This window comes from Dermochelys coriacea, chromosome 18 (genome assembly GCF_009764565.3).
Source record: "Dermochelys coriacea isolate rDerCor1 chromosome 18, rDerCor1.pri.v4, whole genome shotgun sequence".
Classification (NCBI taxonomy): Eukaryota; Metazoa; Chordata; order Testudines; family Dermochelyidae; genus Dermochelys; species Dermochelys coriacea.
In genome coordinates, this window is record NC_050085.1 from 7,471,975 (window position 1) to 7,493,592 (window position 21,618).

The 21,618-nt window shown below is 48.0% G+C and overlaps 1 protein-coding gene across 1 annotated transcript in view; it reads left to right on the forward strand.

Moving 5' to 3' along the window:
• The window catches only part of IGSF21 (immunoglobin superfamily member 21), a 273,045-nt gene that overhangs the window by 156,168 nt on the left and 95,259 nt on the right, over nucleotides 1–21,618 (forward strand). Inside the window, exon 3 of the mRNA XM_038376831.1 lies at nucleotides 6,073–6,194. Coding sequence (XP_038232759.1) covers nucleotides 6,073–6,194 — 122 coding nt within the window. The remainder of the gene's footprint in view (nucleotides 1–6,072; nucleotides 6,195–21,618) is intronic.

A 21,618-nucleotide genomic window follows, 5' to 3' on the forward strand; every position in this document is an offset into this window, starting at 1 on the left:
CCCCTCCCCAGCCAGTTATCCATCGCCCCCCCCCCCATTCTCAGCCTGCACCCTCCCCGCACCCCCCTCGCACCCTCAGCCTGCTACCCACCCTCCTGTGCCCAGCCAGTCCCCAGCCTGCCAGCTATCTGCCCTCCCCTCTCTAGCCAGCTCCCAGCACTAGGAGACTTCCAGCCTGCTGTTCCCCCTCGCTCTTCAGCCTCTGGCTGTCTCCTAGGTCTGCCCCACATCTGCCTCACCTAACTTTCCTCCTCCTCCTCTTCACTCCTCTCCCACTTCATGCATGTCTTCTCCTATTTTATTACTGTGACCACCCCCACACCCTAAGACATTCGGTCCATGTAGGATTGTCCAGTTTGGTTTGGTCTGGTCTGGGCTTGCAGCTTTGCCAATTTGTAAAATTGCGCAAGTCCCGAATTCTCTTGGGGGTCCCATGAAGTGTGCCTCAACAAGCATGTCGCGCCCCCTGCACTCTGCATTGTCTGTTCCTTTAGAAATATCAACACAAAATTAATTCTGGTTGCCGTTGCCTTGGCATGATGGAGCCCTCGACTGGCGGCTGGATGGGTTGGGTAACCCTGTGCCCTCCGCTGCCTGCCAGTGATCGGTTGCCCCCAGCTGAGCCTGGGTGGCGGGAAGGGTCTCCACCAATGGAGCCTGCTGGTTTGTTCCAGTGCGTGGCTAATTCCAAGCCCATGGGTCATTCCACTGGTGTCAATGCCGCGTCCCCCTGGGACTTACTTGTGGAAATCAATGGGACTATCCGTGTGCTGGTACTTAAGTCACTGGCTGAATCGGTGCATGGAAGATCCAGAGCTCACGGAAATCAAGTGGAAAGTTTCCCGTTAATTTTAATAGGCCTCCATGATGCCACTAGAGGACTCTGAGACACGCACATCCCAACAGGGGAAGGGTAAAAGGGGCGGGCTGGGGATGGATTTATGCCTGAAATAAGGCCTGCAGATACCCGCATGTGCAGACACTGGTTTATCTCTGAAATAATCCCAATGACTTGAAAACCCAGGGTGATACTCAACAAAAGAGTCGCTACTAGCTTCCTGGCTCTGTTAGCGACTGTAAAACTTCCTCTTTATCACTGGCCCAGAGCAGGTTCACTGGCTTGGTCCAAAAAAAAAATGTAAATAAAGGTGAGGGTGAATTGGACATATCCTTGAAAACTTCCCTTCCTACCCCAAAGATCCAGAGATTTATGGCTTGGATAATTCTTTTTGCAGTTTTTTATCTTGTGTATATGTGAGTATGTATTGTCTTTGTAAAAACCCTCAGCCTAGGCAAATAAATTTGAAGAGACAGTTTTACTGACAGCTTTTCTCCTCCTCTGTGTAATAAAAAAAATTGAGTGAAATTTGAGATAGGAATGGCAGTGCAGGCTGCATTTTAAGAGCAAGATAAAGGAGTCATATCTGGCGGGAGGAGAAAGGCGGATGCTAGCAGAAAGCCCAACGTGCAAGTGCCTTCCTGCTTTGCTTTCTCCTCTTCTAATCCTCTTCCCTGCCCCGAGCCCAAACACGGTGCACAGAAGTAAAATGAGGAGGGGCTGTGTCATTGATGGATGGAGTTCATAGCCGCAGGGTGTTGACTCAGCAAGCTGCAGCTGGAGTTAAAACCAAAAAACAGGATGAACTTGAAATGTTTTATGAGCATTTAGTACCCAACCCTACATGATAAGGGTAATCAAATCTCAGGCTTCAGGGCACAGTCGATTGCCTGTCGGGTCAGGAAGGAAGTTTCCCCTCCTCTATAGCAATTGGGCCAGCTGCATTATGGGAGATAGATGGGCTGCCTTCTTTTGAAGCACCCAGGCATGTGCTTGGGCTGATTTTAAAATGGAATATTACTGATGCTCTTCTTCTGTGCTTGATCATCATCATTATCGGTACATTTATTGACCATCCAGAGCTCCCTGATGACCTCCTAGCCTCTTCCTCAAATTCCCAACAAGCTTCTCCCTGTGGTTTTATTTTGTTGCTGCCTTGCTGTACCATCCCTTCACTCTCATGTCCATAAACTCCTTGTCTGGAGGTGGGCACCGTCACTTTTGACCCTGATCGTTTTTATTCTACCGTACAAGCTGTGGGCTAGGAGACCAGACAGAGAAAAGGTCTGGGAGTCTGGGTGGTGTTGGGCAGAGTTGTGTGAATAACTGATTGCTTTGTTCTGAAAAGTCAAAACCAAATATTAGTTTTGGGTTGACCCAAAACAAAATTTCTTTGAAATTTTCAGTGAACCAAAAAGTTGGGGGTGGAGGGGAGATTTCATATCAAAAGAAATGTTTTATGTGACCCCAAACAAAACGTTTCATTTCATTTTCATGCGTTTTTCCTCCTTTTTTCAGTGGAATTGAAGTAAATACTGAAAAGAAGTGTTTCTAATTGAATTGTTTTGGGGGGGCAGGGGGATTCTGACAAACAATTTAAGGCAAATCTGCAAAATATTTTGGTTGAACTAAATCTGCATTTTCGATGGGGAAAAAAAGTTCCCGCCAAAATAGGCTGCCCAGCTCCCGGGCTGGATTCTAGATCAACCTGAGCCACTGTCAATCAACTCGAGGACGTCACAAACCTCACTGCGAGGCAAATGCTGCCCACCACCGGAGCTGAATTACAGACCCCAGACCTGCCACTGTTTGCTATGCAGCCTTTGCGTAATTCAGAGCGAAACATATTTGCCATCCAGGCAAAGCCCTTGCTGCAAAATTCCTTGAGGCAGCATGACCGGACTCCCAGAACCGCTCTGTGGCAGTAGCTTTGTGTTTATAATGTCAGTCTCTGTGATGTATATGGCTGACTCCTTCTCCCGTGTATTTGCAAAGTGCTGCTCCTGGCTTTTATGGGCTGCATTTGTGCAAGTAGTTCCCATATAAGCCACTGAATGACTCTGAAATAGCTTCAAGGTGCCAGGAGCACTTTATTCCCTTAGCACGTTTACTTTTTTGTTTTAAATAGAGATGAGCCCGACATGCACAATTTGGATCCAGATCTAGGCCTTAAACAGCTCAGCATCCAGGAGCTGCATGGTGATTTTGGCCCTTTTTAGAGATCAACACCTCTTGTGAAATTCATATCGGGGATATGGATTCCAAATGGATCAGATCCGAATCTGGATTCCTGATATTCTCAAAGTGTTTGGATCTGAGGTCCTGGTTTGGGTCCTTCTCTAATTTTTAAAGGGGCCAAGTGAAAAATACAAGCTCTACGGGGAAATGGAAGAGCAAGTTAGAGCTTTAGTGGAATTTTAAAGTCCTGCAGCGGACATTTCACTAGTAGGTCCTTTAGTTTAGTACATCTTTCTGGCTTGCTGAGATGCACAGAAAGGAGCCACATATGCAACAGACCCCCTTTGTGTTTAAAGGATCCACCTTTTATTTGCAGCAGCATTGGGTTCATGCACCACAAATCTCTCCTTGCTTATGGAGAGCTAGGCTCTCCATTGCTTGCTGAGCCACAGGACACATGGATTTTCTCTCCCCTATGTTTCATCCTTGCCCCTTCCCTCTCCTAACACAAGAACTAGGGGTCACCGTATGAAATTAATAGGCAGCAGGTTTAAAACAAACAAAAGAAAGTATTTCTTCACACTGCGCACAGTCAACCTGTGGAACTCTTTGCCAGAGGATGTTGTGAAGACCAAGACTATATAACAGGATTAAAAAAGAACTAGATAAGTTCATGGAGGATAGGTCCATCAATGGCTATTAGCCAGGATGGGCAGGGAGGGTGTCCATAGCCTCTGTTTGCCAGAAGCTGGGAATGGGTGACAGGGGATGGATCGCTTGATGATTCCCTGTTCTGTTCATTCCCTCTGGGGCACCTGGCACTGGCCACTGTTGGAAGACAGGACACTGAGCTGCATGGACCTTTGGTCTGACCCAGTATCGCCATTCTTATGTTCTCGTTGCAGCTGGTGGAGCCACAGTGCAGCAATGTAGGTGGGCCAACAGCAAGTGGGGGCAGCGGCTACAAGGGGAAGAGCAAATCAGGGAGCTCCTTCGTGGTGCCCCCCACTCAGGGTTTTGATCCAGGGCTACTCTGCAAGAGGCACTGTCCTCATTCACATGCAGCCAGGTCCCTTGCAGAGTGTTCAGGGTTCGATTTTTATCAGGAAGATGCTGAGACAAGCAGTAAAATGCAGCCACACGGCGGGCTAAGTCATTTAAGTGGATCTAAGGCATGTGCGCCCACGCAGCCCTGCTGCTTGGGAAGGCTTTGAAAGCCCCGGCCTGTTTCTTATGGCACCAGCATGGTGCAGGTAAGCTCCTGGACCCTCCGGCAGTCTGCGGGAATCGTAGTCCCACTGCCAGACCTCAAAAGCCAACTGTGTGAATAGTGGATCAAAGTTTCTTTCTTTTATTTTATCCTCCCCTCTGGATTATTTTTTGTTCTTTCTATCGCTCTTCCATTTACTTTTTTTAAAACTTTGTAATAATTTGTTTTTGAACAGCCTTAACCACAAAAAGTAAGTGTGTGTGTGTGTGTGTGTGTGTGTGTTGGGGGGGTGCATTATAAATCTGGGGGCTTTACAGAGAATGGAGTCGTGGGGACACACACGATAGGGCAACTTAATCCCCACCAGCCTTATCTTTACAATAAGATTCCTTTAACGAGAAAATCAGATCAGCTGGCTGGAGCTAGGAGTCGGAGAAAATGAAGCCAGAGAAAAAGCCCCTGCTCTTGTGATGGGATAGCGGGAAGCTTTGCAGAGATAACAGCCTAGCAGATGAGAGTGAGGTGTTTTTTTTAATCATTTGTGGGAAGAGGAAATAAAAATTTAAAAGCGGGCAGAAAAGATGAAGGGGGGCGGGGAGACACCTTCAAGGTTTGCACCTTTTCTGTCTTCTAGCTAAGGTCCTTATCTAGCCCCCATGACAAGAGCATCTGAGCCCCACACAATCTGTAATAGAGTCAGTGTGCCAACACCCCTGGGTGATAGAGAAGTGACGTTATCCTCATACTATGGTGGGGTACTGAGGCCCAGAGAGACTTGCCCACAGTCACCCAGGGAATCTGTGGCTGTGCTGGCAATTGGACTCAGGTATCCTAAATATGAGGCTACTACTCTAACCACTGGACCGTCCTTCCTTGTCCAGGAGGAGCTGGGCATTGGGTAGGGCTCAGTGATGGTGGTCTACGGTTTGGGGGATTGTGTGAGGAGGTAGATTAGTTTGTGTTACATTTCTGTTCTTGCTAGGTGATTCCACTGGATCTTGGGGTAACTGACGTGTCTGTCTGTCTGAGGGCACCTGGAGCATTGGATGGGCGCTCGTCTATTGTGATTTATAAAACATGTGATAAACAATTACTGGAGACGGGTCTGATACCAAACTCCCAGAGCTAAACGCCCTCAGACTCTGATCTCTATCCCTATAACAGGTTGTCCAACAACTCTGCATTGGAACCCCTCTAAACTTGGTAGTTTGGGCCAGTGTCTGATCATTAGAGGAAGTAGCTCTGCCCTCCCCCTCTTCCCCGCAGTCCAAGATTTTGGAAGGAGATCTGGGTTTGCTGGCTGCTGTGCTTTACTATCAGCTAGCACTGACAGGAATGCAGAGGCAGCATGGGGCAGATGGCGTGGGGCTTGCAAGCTATGGGAACTAGCCTAATGAGCTGCATGGTTGGCTATTTTCTGTGTAACTTTCACTGACCAACAGAGGTCACTTCCATACATTGTGAAGGAGGAGGCTCCAGGTCTTTCTTCACCATGAAGACAAGACAAGATGGGAAAAGCCCATGGCCCCATGCAGAGCTGTGTGCTGGGGAAACATATGTTTTTGTTGCACAGGGTTTTGAGCTAGGCTGGATCATGGTTGATGAATAAAAAAGCCACCCCTGCTTTAGCCTGAAAGCTTGTGCATCAAACGTAGAGATGGAGCCAAATGGAGACTCCAGATCTGAACACCTCCTAGACTCTGAGGGAGTTTGGCTCTGAACTTGGTAGTTTGGACCCATCTCTGAATCAAATGGTGGTCCAGTAAGATGTACAATGTTGCTTTATCTGTCTGCCCAGACAAGCCCAGCTATCAAATTCTTATAGACGTGTGTGTGTCCTTGGCAGGTAACAGATGGTGGTACCATCAAACAGAAGATCTTCACCTTTGATGCCATGTTCTCCACCAACTACTCACACATGGAGAATTATCGCAAGAGAGAGGACTTGGTGTACCAGTCAACAGTGCGGTAAGCCATTCAGCCTCCACTGAAGACGGTGCTCAGAACTTTCCTAAGTTATATGAGAGAGCAATTTCAGAGGAGTCTACTGGGTTAAAATATTGGTGGGAGGAGGTGGAGGGAAAGATGGTGTGTCTTCATCCTGGTCTGAACAGTGCAAACCTACTGTGAGGCAAACCATGCACAGACCACTCATTTTTAGGAGAAGTGTGACGTATATAATGTACTCTCTCTGATGTATTTACTCTCTTTGCCCAGTGCTGTTACTGACATAGACAGCTAGCATCCAGCGAATGTAGGCTATAATCCAGAGATGTGGAAGAGGAAATACCTGAATCATTTCCAGAGATAGGTCCAAGCTGCTGTTGTTGGACTGAGATCTAGATAGAAATGCCTCCAAAGTCTAAGGGGATTCAGAACCCTAATTCCAACCCACCCAACCTAACAGAGACCCAGCACCCCCAAATATTGATGCAATACCTGACACACATTCAATAGAAGTAGCAGAAGTGGGCATTGTCCCAGATACTCAATACTTGGGTCTAACTGATTGTCAGACATGGGGGGCAGGAAGGAATTTTCTCCTAGGTCAGATTGGCAAGAACCATGGGGTTTTCTTGCCTTCCTCTGCAGTGTGGGGGGCAGGTCACTTGCTCAGATCATCTGGGTGTATCTCACTTAATCAATGCTCCACCATTGCAGGGACATCAGGCACTGGTGCACTTAGGTCCCTCCTGTTCTCTGCCTGTGGCACACAACTGTTGAGTCTCCTGAGGGCTGCAGTACTTTGGTCTAATTGTGGTTGTGGGGCATGAGGTAGGGATGGCTGGGTGGTGATGGCCTGTGATATGTTGGACGTCAGACTAGAAGGTCTGGTGTGGTCTCTTCTGGCCCTCAACTCTATGACTCTGGCCTCGATTCACAACAGTATCTTCATGTCTAAACCCCAAACTTAGGCACCTATGTCCGGGTTTAGGTGCCTAAGTCCCAGTTTTAGGCTCCACTGCGATTCACAAAACTACCACCAAACCCTGTAGACTCCGAAATTCACTCAGCGCCACTGTTTCTGCCTCTGACCACGTGCGCTGCTGCTTTCTTCTAGGCGCCTGTCTCCTGCCTTAGCCCCAGAGCGATTTACAAGCCGGGGAAGGTAGCGTAACTCACATGCAAGGTGCTGGGGTCCGATTGGGTCGGTGCCCTCTGAGCACACCAACCACCTCAGGCCCCTCAGGACTTCACACAGAACCGCCGGGGTAGAGGGGAGAGAGGAGCACCCTCACAGCCTTTAGCCCAGTGGTTAGGGCACTCTCCTGGATTGTGAGAGGCCCCTGGTTCAAGCCCCCTCCACAGCAGGGCAGAAGGGACCAGCTACCTCTCAAGTGAGTGCTCTTACCACTGAGCTGTGGGATATCCCCGTGCGGGGCTCCCTCTGTCTCGCCACTGCGGTTATTCCACTATCAGTAAATCATTATAAGGTTTGTGCCGGAGAGATAACGAGTGAGAGCGAGCACAGGCCTGGGAGTGACCATAGCCTACGGGCCTTATGCCAGAGAGGGTTCCAGCCGAGAATCGCTAGCAGAGCGAGGCGCCTATCTCTGCGCGAGGGGCGGGAGGTAGCACACACCCCTCTGGTCAGCCTCTCCCGTTGGCTAGCTCAGGTGTGCTGGCGTTTGTGAACCGCTGTTGAAGGCGTCATCTCTCCCCATCCGTTGCCTCTGCGCCTACCTCAGGCTTTGTGAATCCCGGTATGTGCCTGTGATTTTTTAGGTGCCTGTTAGTTGTGGGGCTCAGCATCACAACACCTAATGTCTGTTGTACCTCCAGGCCCCTCTAACTGGTCAATAACTGCTGGAAAGGCGTTCAGGCGACTGGAAGCTTTAGCCCGGTCTCATTGGCTCCACTGAGCAACAGGTGCTGGCATCAGACGCAAACGCGGTTGTTTGTCCATCCCCTTTACTAAGCCCCTGAGTTGCTGAAACAATTTTCTGGTCAGTAGTCGAATGGCTGGGCACTGCCTGCTCTGTCTGGTGACAGGCTGCAACATTTGGGATCCTTCCCACAAAGATATAGAGCAGAGCCCAGGTGAGAGGATTTGACAGCTGTGCAGAGGAGACAGGCAAGATCCTGACGGTCAGCAACCTCATCCACATTGCTGCAACCTCCCTGATCGCCCGTGGTCCTCGCCTCTTCCTCCCTGTGACCCTATCCTGGTATCTAGTCCCCTCCTCCCCCCCGGAAAGATGAAATTTTCACCCCCAGTGAATTTTCACCCCCAGTGAAATTCCACCTGCTGCAGCATGCTGCGGGCTCTGGAGCATTCCAGGTACCATTTCAGAGCCCTAAGGAAGGCACCGGAGCCTGGTCTGGATGCACCTAGGCTTCAACTCCATATTTTGAGGTGTGCAGGGCCATAGACTAGCACTTGGACAGTTTAACGGGTGGGGCCCCCATATACAGTTGTGGGATTCCCACAGGTCTAGAGTCAGCCGTGGCCTGGGTCACCCCAAGGCACCAGAGGGCTCTCCAGTACTTAAGAGGCTTCGGAGACTGGGATTAAGGTTACATAAAACATCACTGTGTCTGTATGAAGTCTGAGCTGGGCCATTCTGTTCTCCAGCAAAGTTCAGTTCTATCTGTTGCTCATCCCCGAGGGCTTACAAAAGGCCATGATCACAGTGTGAACTCCACCCTCTGAGGCCCGGGATGGAATCTCATGAGTTTGTGTTGGCCTCCTGGGGCCCGATTCTTCACAGCCCAGCATCTTGCGCGGTCACTTACAGCAGTGCCGTGGGGCTGGAATGTTACTGGGTCTGAATGGTTGCATTCTGTACTCACGTGGCCCTGGTGCAGGGAACTGGAGGCTCGTACCCAGGGGCTCTCCTCTCTGGAGCCCATGTCAAGCATGGTAATGTCTCCAAGGACTGCGACTGAAATCAGGACGCTCAGTCACTCTGACCTTTTCTGTGCCCATTCCACTGTCATTGCCTGGAGAACCCCTGAGGAAGAGGCATATTGGAAGCCAATCAAAGCGCAAAGCATGGCCAACAAGCCAACCATGCATTGTAAATCATGATGTTCATCCTCATGACAAAGACCATGATGAGAAGGAGCGAGAATGTCGCCTGTTCTCTACCGCCTTGCCAGTTCCGTTGTGGCACCTCCTATCTTCCTCTCTTTCTCTGCATTGTCTCTCCTGACCCAGTTCTGAATATCTGCCGATCTTTGAAAAGGCTGATTGGAAACTTGGATGCTAGTACTTTGTCTCATGACAGCTGAAAGTCTGCGAGGCTGCTTTTTAGTGAAACAAGAGCAGCTGCTTTTGATGGACATGTCAGGACGTGACATGTTGGTGCAATGGTTCTTTCCTACCTGCACTCATCCAAAGAGTGGGGGGGGGAAGGGAGGCGTTAGAGAGGAAGAAAGCTTTTAAACTAAAATTAAGGGAAGGGAGCGGGGGGAGGAAGCCAACAACCCAAACATTATACGAAGAGGAATCAAGATAGAGGCAAGGGCTGCTGGTGCTTTTGCTAGATTGGCGACAGGACTTCAGGGATAAGAATGCCACATTTACATATAAATGAAGATATTTACAAATTAATGCATTTCAAGCAAGAGAAAAATCCCAGCATCACAGCTGTCAACGCTTCATCCTCTCTTGCAGTGGGAGAGGGAGAGAATGAGGTGAGGAAGATTACCAAAACGCATGATAGCAGGAACGGTGTAGTTTTCAGAGGCAAGATGCGGGGGCAAACTGTGCTTGCTCTGATAGCTTCTCCCTGCCCTTAGCACTTGAGGGCAGGAAAGACGGGGCACTTAAAGGCGGAAAGAGCATCCAGCCACCCAGTATAGCCTGAGCATCTCCCTGGAAATTAGGAACGGATTGAGGAGCTTGGTACTCTAACAACATGTAATATAGACAGAATCCCCATCATTCGTGCATAAAATTGTCCAATGAACTCCACCTGTTTGTTTCTCCTTTGCCTGTTGGTCCTGTATTTTCAGGTAGCCGTTTGTGTCCAGAGCTGCTTCTTGACTTAGTTATGATGACCTAGGCTAGATCCTCAGGGGCTGTCAATTGACATCACTCCATAGGCTTTCAGGGACAGCTGGTTGAGCATTCTCAAAAGCACCGAAGTGATATAAGAGTCATGCCAGGTTTACACTACAACATTTTGTTGGCATAGCTGTGTTGGTCAGGGGTGTAAAAAAAACACACACACACCCCCAGCTGACAAGCCATGCTGGCAAAAAAAACAACCCAGTGTATCTGCAGTTACGTCAGCAGAAGAGGGCTTCTGTTGGCATAGCTAATATCATTTGGGGAGGTGGTGTTCCTGTGCCAGCAGAAAAGCTCCTGTTGGCACCAGCGGTGTCTACACTAGGAGCCTTTACCAGTACAGCTATACCAGCAAGGTGTTTGTACTGTAGACAAGGCCTAAGTCCCATTCTGAAAGTGGCATAGGCACTTAGGAGCCTAAAAGACTCATTAAAAGTCAATGGGACTTAGGCTCCTAAAACACTTACGTACTTTTGGAAATTTTACCCAGAATCTTTGTCAATGCCTAGAGAGCTGTAACTGTGATCAGGGCTACGTACCGTATGTACAGTCCTTGATCCGAAGAGCTTTCAGGCTAAACAGACGAGATAGACAGAGGACAGGAGGGGAAACTGAGGCAGGAAGTGATGTGCTCAAGGTCACACTTGCAGGTCAGTGGCAGGCCAGGGATAGAAACTGGGCATTCTGAGCCCAGTCCAGGGCGCTACCCACTAGGCCACACTGCCTCATCAAACCATTGTTACAGATAATTGTTTTAATTACTCATTGCAGCACGAAACACCCTGTTTTGTCTCCATCCCAAAATACACCAGTGCTTTTTTTCCTAAGCCAGGGCAGCTATGTTGTAACCGATCCCTATTCATAACTCACTCCACATAGACCTAAATCATTTGGTCGGCCTGACCTGTCCCTTTGATTCTCACAAACATTCTTCCGATGATAAGGTGACTGCAGAATTGCTCACAATACCGTACTTTTCAATGTGATCCCATTAGGGCTTTATATAGAACTAGGGATTCCTAGGACATGTGACCAATAAATTCCCTACTGTCTCCCCCCATCCCACCGCTCGTGCATGCACGCACACAAGCGCGTGTGCTCAGCAGTTAGGGTTCCAGATAACTTTACTGCACAGGTCTCCAAGGGAAGGTACCACACGACAGACTGTTGGCCATTAAAGCCTCTTCTCATCAGCTGTTTGTTAGGACACGAACAGCCATTCAGGCCTTCCCCGGAGAGAGAGACACCTGCACAGACCTCACTATGTAAAAAGAGGAGCTTTGCCTTTCGATTTGTACGGCTCCTTGCTGGAGAGTGGACGTGTTTTTTCCAGGAGGGAGAGGAAAGTGTTAGGAGGACAGGCCAGGCCACCTAATTGCCTGCTGAATGGAAACAAAATCACCTAAATTTGCCTGCTCTGATGACATCGATTTCATTTCAATTCCCCAAATACTGAAAAGGAAATTATTTCTTCCTAATGCACCTCTTTCTTTTTGGTGTCCTTTCTCTCTCTCTTGTTTGGCCCCCTTTCCACCCTCCTTTACTTCTTCCCCATTTCCTTTTTTTTTTCTCCTCTCCCTCCCCCTCTTTATATTTACCATTTAACAGCCAACCTTTCCACTACACTCTTTGCTCATCTTTCTTTCTTTCTTTCTTTCTTTCTTTTCTTTCTCCTGCATTCCCTTGCCCTTTCTTGTTCACTCCTTGCTGAGAGTCATTTTCTTTGTAACACACTCATAAAAGGAGAGGGAGGGAGAGAGAAGCTGCTAATTAATTAATTAGCTCTCACTCGTTTCCCTGTTTTAAAGCCTGGCCTTGTACTCCTAATCAGACACTGTTGTATTTTTCCGCTCTGCTTGATTTTTTTGTGCACTGTTCTCTTCCAAGGGATTGTGGGTAATATAGACAAAATCCTGGGGCTCTGGAGCTGCTCCTTCCGCTCTGCCTTCACCTGAGCGCATGGGCTCTGGTCTGTCCATGCCATTAGTGTCCTTCCCTTGCAGGCCAGGACCACTCTAGTTAAGCTGTTTAGAGGTGCACTTTGACATAGTATCCTTTCAAGTGCCAGCCTGGCGGATGGTAGGCACCAGGATGTACTCTGCCTCCACTCCCCCCATGGGCTCCAGGCTCAGCTGCAGCCTTGACATTTGGAATATTTTTCTGTCCAAGGCTCCATGTGTGACCACCACTGTCTCGGCCAGCACCAGGGATCCACAGAGCTGACCACGTGAGTCTCTGTAGCTTGAGCTGAAGAGCAGGCTCTGTAGCGGGGCTGGAACAGACTCACATCCTGTGTGGATCAGGCACGGGTTAGGACACGCGACACACTCACCAGTGAGTTACAAACTGTCTCTGTATAATGGCCACCACTACAGATGGAACCAAGGACCACCAGAGCTAGAAGCACGCAGCCGTTGCTACCGCTTGAGCTAAAGAGCCGGGCTCCTTTCCTGCAGCTGTAACAGACTCACGTCCTTGGTGCACTGGGCCCAAAGGGGGATGCACTGACCAGTAGACTACACCCACAGCCTAATGCACTGACCAGTGGGCTACACTCACAGCCTAATGCACTGACCATTGGGCTACACTGGCCGCATAGACTCCTCTGGCTAGCGGCCCCATTCTTGCACTGGCCTGTTTGCAGGTGGCTCACCCGGCAAAGCAGCATTGCTGGAGCTGAGTTGCTTGTCAAATCCTAATAATGCTTTGAGCTCCAAACGCAAAGCCCTTGAAACTCACTGGTGCAGCATGTGACTCTGAGCTTCCTTGCGCCTGTCGGCACTGCACCCCGGTCTGACTAAACTCCCCAAGTCCTGTCCCAACATGCACGGGGCTTGGTGGGAAACCTGGGATGGATTCTCTGGGAGCCCTTGTTCTTTAAAAGTTGGAGGGGTCATTACACGGAAGTGAGCTGTAGCTCACGAAAGCTTGTGCTCAAATAAATGTGTTAGTCTCTAAGGTGCCACAAGTCCTCCTTTTCTTTTTTGCGAATACAGACTAACACGGCTGCTACTCTGAAACCTGTTACATGGATCACTGTTCTCCTTCCCAGTCAGGCAGGAGCTGCCAGGAGCAAAGGCTTCTGGGTACATACGAGCATACATGGAAGGGAAATAAAAGGAATATGCCTGGATTTCCAGTCCGAAAAAAAAATCCTCCAGTGATATCAAATATAGCTCACCTGGAGCAGGTGTCCATGTCTCATAAGCTGAACAGAGCTGACCTGGATGATGGGGGTGTGGAAAAACCTAGCCACTCTGCCCAGTGATGCTGGTTATTCAGAGGTTTCAGAGTAGCAGCCGAGTTAGTCTGTATTCGCAAAAAGAAAAGGAGTACTTGTGGCACCTTAGAGACTAACAAATTTATTAGAGCATAAGCTTTCGTGAGCTACAGCTCACTTCATCGGATGCATTTGGTGGAAAAAACAGAGGAGAGATTTATATAACACACAGAGAATATGAAACAATGGGTTTATCATACACACTGTAAGGAGAGTGATCACTTAAGATAAGCCATCACCAACAGCAGGGGGGGAAGGAGGAAAACCTTTCATGGTGACAAGCAGGTAGGCTAATTCCAGCAGTTAACAAGAATATCAGAGGAACAGTGGGGGGTGGGGTGGGAGGGAGAAATACCATGGGGAAATAGTTTTACTTTGTGTAATGACTCATCCATTCCCAGTCTCTATTCAAGCCTAAGTTAATTGTATCCAGTTTGCAAATTAATTCCAATTCAGCAGTCTCTCGTTGGAGTCTGTTTTGAAGCTTTTTGTTGAAGTATAGCCACTCTTAGGTCTGTGATCGAGTGACCAGAGAGATTGAAGTGTTCTCCAACTGGTTTTTGAATGTTATAATTCTTGACGTCTGATTTGTGTCCATTCATTCTTTTACGTAGAGACTGTCCAGTTTGGCCAATGTACATGGCAGAGGGGCATTGCTGGCACATGATGGCATATATCACATTGGTAGATGCGCAGGTGAACGAGCCTCTGATAGTGTGGCTGATGTGACTAGGCCCTATGATGGTATCCCCTGAATAGATATGTGGACAGAGTTGACAACGGGCTTTGTTGCAAGGATAGGTTCCTGGGTTAGTGGTTCTGTTGTGTGGTGTGTGGTTGCTGGTGAGTATTTGCTTCAGATTGGGGGGCTGTCTGTAAGCAAGGACTGGTCTGTCTCCCAAGATCTGAGAGAGCGATGACAAAGGAGGTGCTGTCGTCATCATGAATAGGTCAGAATATGAATAGGTCAGAATATGAACAAGAGGCTACTAGGCAGCTCTCCAACACCACTTTCTACAAGCCATTACCCTCTGATCCCACTGAGAGTTACCAAAAGAAACTACAGCATTTGCTCAAGAAACTCCCTGAAAAAGCACAAGAACAAATCCGCACAGACACACCCCTGGAGCCAGGACCTGGGGTATTCTATCTGCTACCCAAGATCCATAAACCTGGAAATCCTGGACGCCCCATCATCTCAGGCATTGGCACCCTGACAGCAGGATTGTCTGGCTATGTAGACTCCCTCCTCAGGCCCTTCGTTACCAGCACTCCCAGCTATCTTCGAGACACCACCGATTTCCTGAGGAAACTACAGTCCATTGGTGATCTTCCTAAAAACACCATCCTAGCCACTATGGATGTAGAAGCCCTCTACACCAACATTACACACAGAGATGGACTACAAGCCGTCAGGAACAGTATCCCCGATACTGTCACGGCTAACCTGGTGGCAGAACTTTGTGACTTTGTCCTGACCCATAACTATTTCACATTTGGTGACAATGTATACCTTCAAATCAGCGGCACTGCGATGGGTACCCCATGGCCCACAGTATGCCAACATTTTTATGGCTGACTTAGAACAACGCTTCCTCAGCTCTCGTTCCCTAATGCCCTACTCTACTTGCGCTACATTGATGACATCTTCATCATCTGGACCCATGGAAAAGAAGCTCTTGAGGAATTCCACCATGATTTCAACAATTTCCATCCCACCATCAACCTCAGCCTGGACCAGTCCACACAAGAGATCCACTTCCTGGACACTACAGTGCTAATAAGCGATGGTCACATAAACACCACCCTATATCGGAAACCTACTGACCGCTATTCCTACCTACATGCCTCTAGCTTTCATCCAGATCATACCACTCGATCCATTGTCTACAGCCAAGCGCTACGATATAACCGCATTTGCTCCAACCCCTCAGACAGAGACAAACACCTACAAGATCTCTATCATGCATTCCTACAACTACAGTACCCACCTGCTGAAGTGAAGAAACAGATTGACAGAGCCAGAAGAGTACCCAGAAGTCACCTACTACAGGACAGGCCCAACAAAGAAAACAACAGAACGCCACTAGCCATCACCTTCAGCCCCCAACTAAAACCCCTCCAACGCATCATCAAGGATCTACAACCTATCCTGAAGGACGAGCCATCGCTCTCTCAGATCTTGGGAGACAGACCAGTCCTTGCTTACAGACAGCCCCCCAATCTGAAGCAAATACTCACCAGCAACCACACACCACACAACAGAACCACTAACCCAGGAACCTATCCTTGCAACAAAGCCCGTTGCCAACTCTGTCCACATATCTATTCAGGGGATACCATCATAGGGCCTAATCACATCAGCCACATTATCAGAGGCTCGTTCACCTGCGCATCTACCAATGTGATATATGCCATCATGTGCCAGCAATGCCCCTCTGCCATGTACATTGGCCAAACTGGACAGTCTCTACGTAAAAGAATGAATGGACACAAATCAGACGTCAAGAATTATAACATTCAAAAACCAGTTGGAAAAACACTTCAATCTCTCTGGTCACTCGATCACAGACCTAAGAGTGCTATACTTCAACAAAAAAAGCTTCAAAAACAGACTCCAACGAGAGACTGCTGAATTGGAATTAATTTGCAAACTGGATACATTAAAAACTTAGGCTTGAATAGAGACTGGGAATGGATGAGTCATTACACAAAGTAAAACTATTTCCCCATGGTATTTCTCCCTCCCACCCCACCCCCCACTGTTCCTCTGATATTCTTGTTAACTGCTGGAATTAGCCTACCTGCTTGTCACATGAAAGGTTTTCCTCCTTCCCCCCCCTGCTGTTGGTGATGGCTTATCTTAAGTGATCACTCTCCTTACAGTGTGTATGATAAACCCATTGTTTCATGTTCTCTGTGTGTGTGTATATAAATCTCTCCTCTGTTTTTTCCACCAAATGCATCCGATGAAGTGAGCTGTAGCTCACGAAAGCTTATGCTCTAATAAATTTGTTAGTCTCTAAGGTGCCACAAGTACTCCTTTTCTTTTTGGTTATTCAGAGAGTGGCAGGGGAGAGGTGAACTTTTCCAAGCTATTCTGGCTCCAGCTAGACTCCACGCATGCAGCTGTGATAATCCCTGGATCTAACTACCTGATCATTAACAGAGGGTTCAGTCCTGTCCTTAGAGGCTGGGTCCATCCCATAATTTGGGGATGGAGCTGCGGGAGGTGAATTTACATAAAATACCATCAAAAATAGACTGAGGAAAGGAGGCCAAACATAAATAAATAAAGGCAGAAAAGCTCATCTTCTGAGCAAGAAATCACTTCGAGGCGTGTCACTTTTATTACTAATTACACACTTGCTTTATGGCCAGCATTACAAAAACAAAACCGGAGCCTGAAAAATGTCAGGGGGAGACTTAATTTAAGTTAAAAAGGCCAGGATAAAGTATTTAGTTTTGCAAGATTTCTTAACATTAGAATTTGCTAAACGTATTTCAACTCTTGTTTTCTGTGCGCTAGGCAATAAAACTCTCCTCTATCCTCAGGAATGTATTGTTGCTTCCCCAAAGTGACTGCTGCTGGTTACTTAAACATGTAATTTTATTTGCGTGTGTGTGTGTGTATATGTTGACAAAGTGGGTGAGGTAATATCTGTTATTGGACCAACTTCTTTAGGTGAAGGTCAAGAGACAACCTTTCGAGCTCCACAGAGCTGTTCTTCAGGTCTGGGAAAGGTACTCAGAGTATCACAACAGATTGTTTAACATGAGTAATTAGCACATATTCCAAGGGACCATTCAGGGTGAAGTGGCCTATTAACACTCCTGCAGTCATAGGACAAGAAGGGGGGTTAGTGGGTTACAGATTATTGTAATAATCCATAAATCCAGTGTCTTTATTAAGACCATGATTTTGAGTGTTATGAATTTAAGCTCCCAGGCTCATCTTTTGGAGGTACTGTGCGGGTTTCCTTTGAGGATGAGGACTGAGGTGTCAGATATCGAGTGATTGTTTTGTGAAGAGTGTTCGCCCTCAAGTGCTACAGTGTTTTTGTCTTTTATCGTGTAAATTTGTTTGAGAGTAAACACAGGTTTCAGAGTAGCAGCCCTGTTAGTCTGTATTCGCAAAAAGAAAAGGAGTACGTGTGGCACCTTAGAGACTAACAAATTTATTAGAGCATAAGCTTGGTCCGATGAAGTGAGCTGTAGCTCACGAAAGCTTATGCTCTAATAAATTTGTTAGTCTCTAAGGTGCCACACGTACTCCTTTTCTTTTTGAGAGTAAAGTGATTGTCTGGTTTCACCCATATAGTTGTTGTTGGGGCATTTAGGGCACTGGACGAGGCATATCACATGTTGTGATAAGCATGTGTCAGACCCATGGATCTTGAAAGGTGTGTTATGAGGGGTGTTGATCATCTCAGCAATGGCGATATGTCTGCAGGTTTAGCATCTGGTGTTCCAGCAGGGTCTGGTGCTGCTTTGAGTTGGTGTGTCCTCGTCTGTGGGGAGTTTGCTTCTGATGATGAGGTTGCGGGGTTGTTTGAAGGCCAGAAGAGGGGGTTCAGGAAAGATTGCTTTCAGGATGTCAGAGTAGCAGCCGTGTTAGTCTGTATTCGCAAAAAGAAAAGGAGTACTTGTGGCACCTTAGAGACTAACAAATTTGTTAGAGCATAAGCTTTCGTGAGCTACAGCCGAGTTGGTGCCAGGATATTAGAGAAACAAGGTGAAGGAAATGCATCCGATGAAGTGAGCTGTAGCTCACGAAAGCTTATGCTCTAATAAATTTGTTAGTCTCTAAGGTGCCACAAGTACTCCTTTTCTTTCAGGATGTGGTCCCCATTGAGTATGGATTGTAATACCCATCAGTGATACCCCAGAGGGGTTCCAGTGTGGAGTGGTAGGTGACAACTGGGGTGGGTGTAGTCAGTGGGGGGTTTTTCTGCATTGAAGCAGGTTCTGTCAGGGTTTTTGGGTGGCCTGTTCCACAATGTGATGTCCTTCTCTGGTGGAGTGTCCTTGTTTGGTGAATAAAAGATATTCTTTCCTTCACCTTTCAGAGTAGCAGCCATGTTAGTCTGTATTCGCAAAAAGAAAAGGAGTACTTGTGGCACCCTAGAGACCAACAAATCCATTAGAGCATAAGCCTTCGTGAGCTACAGCTCACTTCATCGGATGCATTTCCTTCACCTTGTTTCTCTAATATCCTGGCACCAACTCGGCTACAACAGCACTGCAGACAACAACGGAACATGTCTGCGGATGCATTCTTGTGTATCTGTGCTCATATGCACAGAGGTGTTCATGTGTGTGGGCCCATTTGTGTGGGCAATCTTGGGCGCATTGCTTGTGTGTGTATGTCTGAGCACCCATGTCAGTGCGGGCATTTTTGTGAGTGCACCCACATGCATGCGTGGGCATTCTTATGTGAATGCAGGCGTGTGCATGCACATGCATGTATTTGTGTGCATGCCCGTGTGCATACACACATGCCTTGTTTTCAGCGAGCTGCATGGGGACCTGACTAATACCCAGGAGCAGGTGTGTTGGAAGAGGGCATTAGGGCTAAACTTTGAATGTAGAGAAAGGAGTGCACAGGATCGGAGGCACTGGGGGAGCTCCCTTTGAGACTGGCATCAGGGTCTTTTTAGTTGTAACATGCTTGGGACTAGATAGCCCCTTGGGTTGCTTCTTCTGAGCATGTCTGGGGGGTGCCAGCCATCCCACTGCCTTGCTCCTTCTCTCTGCTCTGGCAGATTCACTGTCCCAAAGGAGGATGGAGGAGAGTGCATGCTGTCCCTACATACTGGGAAGCTGGGAGAGGAATTGTGTCTCTGGAGCTTCCTCCCCCTGCTGCAGTGCAGAGCAGCCTAGCTTTGTTCACGACGCACGCTGATGGCCCATTGCCATCTCTCGGCCCTCTGAATGTTGCAGAGCCAGGTCCAGTGGCTGGGAATGTCTGCACAGTAGCCAGAGAGAGATAGCAGCCGCTATTCCAGCCCAATGCTGCCCGAGGACTGGGGCAGCTTTGGGTTTGGTTTTCCCAACCCATTCCTTGGGCTTTAAGTGGGACTTGAAAGTCCCAATGCTCAACACAGGGATGTTCTACATTGTTCAGCACACACTGGTGGGGAGGGACAACCCCAGGTTGCTTGGGTGGCCTGGCTGGCAAAGAGGCCAATGAAGGGAATCTTCACTGTCGGGGAGGCTGGATGAGGCTGTCAAAAGAAGGAATAGGTTTAAGGTTAGATCTGCACTGCACTCAAGGCTGGCTGAGGGTCTGGAGTGGATAGGGATCTATGTTAAAGAGCAAAAAACATGCCAGGCCACATCACCCAGGTGCGTGCCCCAGTCTGTATTCCCCTGTCTCCTAGATGCAGAGTGCCAGGTGCAAGCACTCCCCCACCTGGATCTCCTCCCACTTAAATACACTTACCAGTGGCATTGACGAGCCGGCCAAGTAAGAATTTTAGTGGAGCACATGGGTCCTCCCCGGCAATACATTTTGCCCCAGACGTCGTGCCCAGCCCATGCGGCAGCAGTGAAGTGGTTAATTTACCTTGACAACTCCAGCATCTCTCTGCTTAATGTGGAAGTTGTGATCTCAAGAGAAATGCACCAAGAAATCTGTTTATTTTTTTCCTCACATAGTTTAGGATTTTGGTTTCCTGGGTAGTGTGTGCTCTGCTCATCTGCTGGTTTGATTGCTGTAGAATTTTCTGACATGACTAATTATTGTTTTGAGAATGTTTTTGAGGCTTTACTAATTGATTACACATTCCCTGACTTGACAGATTTTTTTTTCTGAATGCAAATGCATTTTGCTTACAAAACCACTGTCTTTTTGCCTTGCTCTATATTTAGTCCCTGTTTTACACAGTGATACAGGATAGAGAGAGCCAGTGGGAGCTAGCTGTTAAAGCAGAACACCTGGTTTCTTGTCCTGACTCTGCCACGGACTTGCTGTGCTGTCTGGGGCAAATTGCTTACGTCCAAATTTTCAAACAAATTCAGACTGAAAATAAGGCATGTATTTTTAACAGTGAGGCTAATTAGCCATTGGGACAGCTTACCAAGAGATGTGGTGGGTTCTCCATCACTCACTGGGAGTGTTTAATTCAAGATCAGAGGTTTTTCCCAAAGATCTGCTCTAGTTCAAACAGGTATTGATGCCAGGAAGTCCTATGGTCTGTGTTCGACTTAGTCTGTAGACTAAGATGATCAGAGGGGTTTCTTCTGGCTTTAGGATCTATGAAAGCAAAGCAGCTAAAGTTAGGCTCAAATCTATATTTAGCCGCCTCGGAAAGTGATGTGAAATTGATGCTGCATAGTACAATGGGAGAGGCGGAGGCCCACCAGCTTGGAAGTTATCTTGGAGTGGTGAACTGATCCCTCGTCCTATGGTACTCTCTGTGGAACTGAAGGAGTTGCAAAAATGTCCTGAATTATCCTGCGCAAAACAGGCTGCGAGATGCTCAGAGCACGTTGCAGCTCAGAGACGAGCTGGGGGCATAGTAAAGCTACTTCCAGCCTGGGATTCTGGCCAGTGCACCAGAGTTGGGAGGAAGAAGGGAAATGGCAGAGAGCAGGGACGGGCCAGGAGAGCTTTCTGAAATGCCTCACTAATTCTCCATATCCCTGGTGGGGTTCTTTTGCTCGGGGTGAACACACAAATCCCCATCCTTAGCCACCCACCGTCTGTCCCTTCCTACATAGGAGATGCCAGCTAAGAGCTGCTTCTGGCAGTGACTGTCATGCCCTCCCCTTGGCTGCTTAGCTACTGCAGTAAAGCTTTATCATGGGCCCTGCAGGTGGAAGATTTCTGCTCATCCCAGCGTGTGCTCTCAGCTCATGCCCTCAAGTATAACTTCTCCTTCTATCGTTGTCTTTCAGGTACAGAGAGAGCGTGGGTGTTTCCCAAGCTGCCAGTTACAAAAAGGTACTTAAAGGCTTAGCCCGGGGGCGCCCTGGGCTAATTATACACTCTGGGCACAGAACCCTCTTCACAGCCACACACATTCCTCGTACAATGAAACAGGGTCCCTCACATGGCTGAGATGCAGGCCATTTACCAAGCAGGCTGGGAT